Genomic DNA, 7,529 nt, shown 5'->3' with positions numbered 1-7,529 from the left:
AATTAATCCTCAGGTTGTCTATCTGTGCCATTTAGAAAAATGAGCTAATATTGAAATATGTGTTAAACTGACTTGCCTAGTTAAATAAAGATTAAATAAAGGTGTAAAAAAGAAAATTGTTATGAAAACTTGAAATCGGCCCTAATTAATCGGCCATTCCGATTAATCGGTCGACCTCTAGTCTGGACATCATAAAGTCACACCACCATAAACCAGCCCTAGAGACCAGTTGCTAAGGGGAGGAAAGCAGTCAGAGGGAAGAATCCCTGATTGCCTATGTACACTCACAATAGCTAGGCAGCATGTGTGTGTGTGTGTGTGTGTGTGTGTGTTGTGTGTGTGTGTGTGTGTGTGTGTGTGTGTGTGTGTGTGTGTGTGTGTGTGTGTCTAGTGGAAAGGGGGTTGTGTTCTCTCCCAAGGCAGGACAGAAATGAGACAGTTAGGACACTGGCAGAGTCTTCCTGTCAGCAGTAATTTAGTGTAAAACATGTCAGTGGCTCGTGACAACACAGAACACCACCACTGTCCCCAGCTCACCGCTGCTGAGAACACCAACAGAGACTGGCTACAGCCACACAGACTTCAGCATGCCACTCACACGAAATAACGATCAGTCGGAATGCAACGAAATGTGGTAGAGTTCAAATAAATACTTCAAAGTGTAGTACCCCTATGAAGATTCAGGTTAACAACTTGGTTTTCCACTCTTTTTCAGTTTGACCTTTGACTATAGTTTATACTGATAATAGAAGGCCTGGGTGGGGTGGGGGGGGGGGGTGGGTTCCTAACCACGTGACTTGACAAGGAACAATTCCTGGCCCTAATAATGAATGGGATAAGCAAATAAAATCAAATGTTATTTGTGACATGCTTCGTAAACAACAGGTGTAGACTAACAGTGAAATGCTTACTTACAGGTCCTTCCCAACAATGCAGAGAGAAAGAAAATAGAGCAATAATAGAAAAGTAATAAGACGTAATAATAAATACACAATGAGAAACGATAACTTGGCTATATACACGGGGTACCAGTACTGAGACAATGTGCATATAACTAGGATGAAAGTGACTAGGCAACAGGATAGATAATAAACAGTAGCAGCAGCGTGTGATGAGTCAAGAAAGTTAGTGTAAAAAGGGTCAATACAGATAGTCCGGGTAGCTATTTGGTTAACTATTTAACAGTTTTACGGCTTGGGGGTAGAAGCTGTTCAGTAATCATTAACCTGCCTGCAAGTATCCTGGGCCAATGTCACATAGATGGTGCGTAACTACCATTTACAGCTGTAAGCCCTACACTACATGATCTATGGGACGTCTGTTAGCACAGTGCTCTCTCTCTCTGTGGCACGGCCAATTCCCTGTCTCGCACACATCATTATATTGGACTAAATATAAAATTGATACGGGCAGCACAAACAGGCGCAAGACAAGGCACATACAGTACACCGACACTAGCACAGCCACATGTACACACAGGGTCACACACACACACACACACACACTTGAGCCCTGATATAATAAGTCATCAACCATTTACAACTAAGTCCAAGTGTGAGCAAGATCCCGCAGAGACAAATCCCCATAAACAGAGTAGCACAAACCAATAGAATGATGGGCTAGGTATTCTTCACTCACTTCTCACCCTAAAGAATGTCAAGACAAGCACACAACCCAAGTGGACAGACAGGACTTTGTGGAATTAGAAAACAAACACGCGAAGACAGAAACACGAACATCTGGTTTGATTAGAAATGTGACATGAATAGTCGGCTTACTTGTCAGAGGAGGACAGCCTGCTTCTTGAACCAAATGCCACCAACCAAAAGCAAGTTGTCAGCCCTGATCCACTCATATTGTTCTGACGACACTGCCATCTATATTAATGAATTAATTAGCTACTTATGACAGAGTGCATTTTGATCTGAAAGACAGAGACAAAAAGACAGACAGGCAGATAGACGTACAGACAAGACAGACACAGGCCGGAAGGTGGACAGACGGGCAGAAGGACAGACACAGGCCAGAAGGTGGACAGACGGGCGGGCAGAAGGACAGACACAGGCCGGAAGGTGTACAGACGGGCAGAAGGACAGACACAGGCCGGAAGGTGGACAGACGGGCAGAAGGACAGACACAGGCCAGAAGGTGGACAGACGGGCGGGCAGAAGGACAGACACAGGCCGGAAGGTGTACAGACGGGCAGAAGGACAGACACAGGCCAGAAGGTGGACAGACGGGCGGGCAGAAGGACAGACACAGGCCGGAAGATGTACAGACGGGCAGAAGGACAGACACAGGCCAGAAGGTGGACAGACGGGCGGGCAGAAGGACAGACACAGACAAACAAAGCTCACCACTGGTCTCTGTTGAAGGATGCCAGGAAGCGGATGCCAGGTGGCACGGGGGCCATGATTTGGCGATAACAGGCACTGGGCAGTCAACAGACGGGCAGGTCTCACAGCGATGATGATGACCAACATGCAGACCTACAGCTCCATTCTGTGAGCTTAATGCAAGGCCCAGGAGACATGGCCAAGAGGCTGCAGGAATATGCCCTCAGAAGCTGTATTCTCCTTATGGGGCAAAAGAATTAAAGAGATTTAAACACAGCAGGACATCTGAAGATGGCATCTCTCTCCGATCCATTTCTATAGTGTATGTTCTCGAACGTATACTTTGTGCATGTATCTGTCCAGGGTCCTTCCACCTCAAAAATCACAAGAAAGAGGATTGACACCAACCATCTCAGATTGTTTTTGTAGTAAGTAAACAATACAATTATCTTTTGTGAAACATTATTTTGTTGAAATATAATTTGATCTCTGAGAAACAAATTCTGTTTGACAAGTCATATGAACCTGCGGCTTGGAGTATTYCTTCTCCATATTATGTAATCTATTCCCCGTGAATCTGGTGAGGTACATTTTTTCCCTGTTCAGAGAAATTTGTCATTGAYGTCACTTGCATTATTTACCATTAAATAGTGTTAAAGTACCAGGTTTTGACCTGTTGTGTGGTCATCCTCACAATTCAAGCTAGTCCTCCATGAAAGCAATTCAGTTTCTTCTTTATTATTATTTTGTTGAAATTTGTTTATTTTTTAAATCAGGGAATGTCAATATTACCTGTTTCTAACTACAGAAACWATTTCMGAATGATCRGAGATGGTGGGTGTGATTGGCTTGTTGAAATGACATGGAACAACTCTCCAGAAAGGCATAGTAGYATACAGTAAACTTTCCATAGCCTCTCATCTCATTGGGGTATCAGAGATATTGCTCACATTCATACAACTTCTGCTTAATGCTCTGGGGATCACATGTAGCATGAATACCAGTACCCTTCTATGCCAGAATCTTGGTCTGGGAACATGACGTTGCCAAGCACTGAACCACCAACTGTGTATATCGACAGCTTGGCTTGCTAAACTACGCATACTATTTAACTCTGTCATGAGCCTCTGTCACGACATTAGTCATTTACACTACACATATGGTCACTMTCATCATTTTGTAAGTTGAATTGATTAATTCTACATACTAAAACTTTCAATACTTTCCCATTCCCATGGGGGGACAAGTAGTAAAATGTATTAACTCATTAAGGTAAGTTGCTCTGTATAAGAGTGTCTGCTAAATGACWAAAATTTAAACATTTCAAAAAAATATTTGGCTTATACAGTACAGCGGCCTACAGTTGGCTACAGCTGATAGCAAAACCTCATACGTGGAATCTTGGATGGCACATCAACTGGACCAGGTTTTTCATTCAGATTGTGACAGAGCCTCAAACCCAGTTACTGAAGTTGATTACTGAAGTTCATTCGACAATAGGTATCCATCGTTCTTTCTTTCATCTATTTTTCCCCATATTTGAACGTATTACCATCTAACATCCTGTAGATTAAATTGAGATTGTTATACAGAGCCCAATACTGTTATCTTACCATTTTCTTGGCTGTGTGGTAAAAACTATGAAAACACATTTGACTTCCCAGTGTGGCAGACATCAAAGAGAGAGAAAGAAGCGTGCTGTAGGACATTTGCCAGTTTGCTTGAAAGCCACATACATCAATGTTTCAATCATGATCATCAGCAACATTGTAACCAAATCGATACTCCAGTCGAAAGATACAATGTATTTACATGAAGAATCTCCCTTACAATGTATCCGACAGTTCTTTGTTTAAACCATTGTGTTCAAATAACSATGGCTTGCTCGCTTCACTTTCTGCTCATCCTCGTGCCCTCGATGCTAGACAAAAACAGCGGTCTATCAGTGGAAAATCGCCAACCCTATCAATTCACAGACATGGAGGGATAAATTATCAAACTTACAGTGGCTGAAATCGCGGAAAAATTCAAAAGAACCGTCTTGTTTCTCGTCCAACTCGGGCGMTATAGCTATCACTTCCTTGTTCTATCACAGAGCTTCGTGGAACTGTCATTCACAGTCACACTGGTCGCCCAACCTCCACTTTGGTCTACAAATGACGTCAGAACAGTACATAGAAACTGGGAGCGTTTGATGGCCATACCTAGTTATCAAAAAATGCCTTTGGTGTGGCAACAAAGTAAATCAACAAGGAAATTAAATACAATAGTTATGTGCTACCATCCAACCTTTTTTTATGCGAGTAAAGTACATATCGGATTATAGAAAACATGTAATAACACAAGGAAATCAGATACAATATGTATCTGTTACTAACCAGGTTTCCACCCAACCTTTTTATGCGAGTAATGTAACGTTACATGTAAATGTAATGACAGGCCTGATGGAAACAGCAAAATTTTCCGTAAACTTTCCAAATGTCGACAAAACAAAATATGCTAGACAAGGTGGAATATTTTTGTGTCGGTAAAGGTAATGTCGGTGGAAAGGCTTTTATGCGAAAATATTGATATAATAACCATTATATCGAATAAACTTGGAATCACGCGTTGACATGTTGTGTGGTCCTCCAACTAGGACTTGTCGGAAAAGCATGCCGTTTTTAGGCTACAGATGTAAGTTCTGATAGATTTCACAGGGTGGTGAAAATGCACGATGATGAGCTTGATGCTCCTTTCCAATAAATATCGAGGGTTTTATTCTGGTGACATGATAATCGATGCTTGGCTGCCGTTTGACAAATAAAAACAATCTCGCGCTTTTGTCCATAATTTCTTTTTGCTTTCTGTCCATAACAGTTCTGCTTTCAAGACAACTGGGAATTCYGAYAAATACGATGTCAAATCATGACGTCAGTGATCTTCAGGTCGGAAAGTCGGAGCTCTAGAAAATAATCCGAGTTCCCGAGTTGAATTCTGAGTTGGATGACCGTTTAAAACGATATTTCCCAGTCGGGGCTAGTTTTTTAAAAAGAGTTTCCAGTTGTTTTAAACGCACTGAGGTCCGAAGTCGGAGATTTCCGAGTTGCCAGTTTCGAGTTCCTAGTTGCTTTGAACGCGGCATAACTAACAGCGCGCACATAGAGCATTTGGCTAGAGTACACGTGCCAGTTATAGAGTGGGCACACTCGCTATAATATAACGCAGACATTGTTGTGGGAGTTGAAAATGCGATGGAAACCCATTTTATTAACTTATATTGTTTATTCAGTACACGGGAATTTAACAGTAAAAGTTATTTGTATGGGTACTGCGTCATCAAGCAAAGTCAATTTGATAAAAACACATCTTCTGGAAAAATGCGCATATAATCTTTATCCAATTTCGATGGAAACCTAGGTACTGGAAGACWAAAAATCGTGTACTTGCTCTATTTGAACAGGAATTTCTGAGATATCCTTATCACCAAATGATAAGGCTGAACAGCTTTTACATGGCACAGAATAAATTAGGATATAAATGTTAATAAATGTACACCTAACAGTTTTCATTGATGCTTGTTTATAACATTTTCCTAGGTTTATTTACGTTTTTCCATTGGTCACGTGTCTGCACTCCAGTCGGTCATTGTCATGTCAACGGTAAACAGAGGAGGAGGTGAGTTGAAGAGGCAGAAGCAGTCCGTTGGTTTACTTTGTAGTTTACAGGAGCCAAGAGAAACGACTAGCTAAACATGTCGGATGTTGGATCAGAGGATTTTGATGAGGATCAGAGTTACCTTGGMGTGAGTAAAAGTTTGCTGTAACTTGGTAGAAAACTCATAAGCCGATTTTGAGCTAGCAATGCCAATTTAACGTTAGCTAGCTAACTTTAATTAACTGCTAACGTTACTTGCGCCTACGCAACATTGACAGAAAGATGTAATTGACTGACACAGGAATATGAAGGGGACCGAAATGAAGCTGGAGAGAGACATGGGGTCGGGAGAGCTGTCCTACCCAATGGAGACACTTACCAAGGAATGTATGAAAACGGGAAAAGGTCTGGCCAGGTAACTGTCACCATAAATAATATTATTTGTTGATTCCTAATATTTGTTGTTTCCTTTGACGATTTCCTTGACTATTTCCGTGTGTGCCAGGGGACATACCGATTTAAGAATGGGGCCAGGTACATTGGAGAATATTACCAGAACTTGAAGCACGGACAGGGTATCTTCTACTACCCAGATGGATCCAAATATGAAGGTCTGTCTGTCTGTCCGTCCGTCCGTCCGTCCATCCGTCCGTCCGTCCGTGTTTGTCATATATGCCCCTACCCTCTCTCTCTCTCTCTCTCTTTCTCTCAGGCAGCTGGGTTAATGACCAGCGCCAGGGCCATGGCCTCTACACATACCCCAACCAAGACACATATGAAGGAGAGTGGTTACACCATCAAAGGTAGTTACTAGAGTTGGGCGCTATCCAGATTCTCATACCTTCATACCGTTTCTTTATTTAGGCAACAGGGTAGAGCTCTGCTACCCAATCGGGTAGGACTTGTTTTTCATCAATAACTAGGATAGGACCCTGTTTTTCATCATCATAACTAGGGTAGGGACTGTTTTTCCATCAATAACTAGGATAGGACCTGTTTTATCAATCAACTCAGGGTAGGGACTGTTTTTCATCATACTAGGATAGGAGACCTGTTTTTCATCAATAACTAGGGTAGACCTGTTTTCCCCATCAATAACTAGGATAGGACTCTGTTTCCATAATAACTAGGATAGGACTGTTTTCATTCAAATAACTAGGATAAGACCTGTTTTCCATCAATAACTAGGTAGGGACTGTTTTTTCCATCAATACTAGGATAGGACCTGTTTTTTCATCAATAACTAGGATAGGACCGTGTTTTCCATCAATACTAGCGTATGGGACTTTTTTCTTCATCAATAACTAGGAACTAGGACCTGTTTTTCATCCAATACTAGGATAAGACCTGTTTTTTCCATCAATAACTAGGATAGGACCTGTTTTTCCATCAATAACTAGATATGACTGTTTTTCATCAAATGGTAGACCTGTTTTCTTTCATACCAATAACTAGGATAGACCTGTTTTCATCAATAACTTAGGGTAGACTGTTTTCCATCAATAACTAGGATAGGACTGTTTTTTCATCAATAACTAGGATAAGACCTGTTTTCAT

General features: G+C 41.6%; 2 protein-coding genes across 5 annotated transcripts in view; one reads left to right on the top strand and one right to left on the bottom strand.

Moving 5' to 3' along the window:
* LOC112068353 (glucose-6-phosphate exchanger SLC37A1) overlaps positions 1–4,489 on the bottom strand; it is a 39,362-nt gene extending 34,873 nt beyond the window's left edge. The window contains exons 1-3 of the mRNA XM_070438111.1: positions 4,341–4,489; positions 2,358–2,576; positions 538–565 (exon numbers count right to left, since the gene is read on the bottom strand). Of these exons, the coding sequence (XP_070294212.1) occupies positions 538–565; positions 2,358–2,413 (84 nt within the window). The 5' untranslated portion in view covers positions 2,414–2,576; positions 4,341–4,489. The remainder of the gene's footprint in view (positions 1–537; positions 566–2,357; positions 2,577–4,340) is intronic.
* A 1,474-nt stretch (positions 4,490–5,963) lies between these two features.
* Positions 5,964–7,529, top strand: part of rsph1 (radial spoke head component 1) — a 16,637-nt gene continuing 15,071 nt past the window's right edge. For all 4 annotated transcript variants that reach the window (XM_024135453.2, XM_024135451.2, XM_024135452.2 and 1 more), the window contains exons 1-4: positions 5,964–6,120; positions 6,274–6,387; positions 6,478–6,583; positions 6,685–6,775. In XM_024135453.2, the coding sequence (XP_023991221.1) occupies positions 6,070–6,120; positions 6,274–6,387; positions 6,478–6,583; positions 6,685–6,775 (362 nt within the window). In that variant the 5' untranslated portion in view covers positions 5,964–6,069. The remainder of the gene's footprint in view (positions 6,121–6,273; positions 6,388–6,477; positions 6,584–6,684; positions 6,776–7,529) is intronic.

This window comes from Salvelinus sp. IW2-2015, unplaced genomic scaffold (genome assembly GCF_002910315.2).
Source record: "Salvelinus sp. IW2-2015 unplaced genomic scaffold, ASM291031v2 Un_scaffold463, whole genome shotgun sequence".
In the NCBI taxonomy this organism is placed as follows: Eukaryota; Metazoa; Chordata; class Actinopteri; order Salmoniformes; family Salmonidae; genus Salvelinus; species Salvelinus sp. IW2-2015.
Note: the sequence above shows the minus strand (reverse complement) of the source record. Positions and strands in the feature narration are given on the sequence as shown.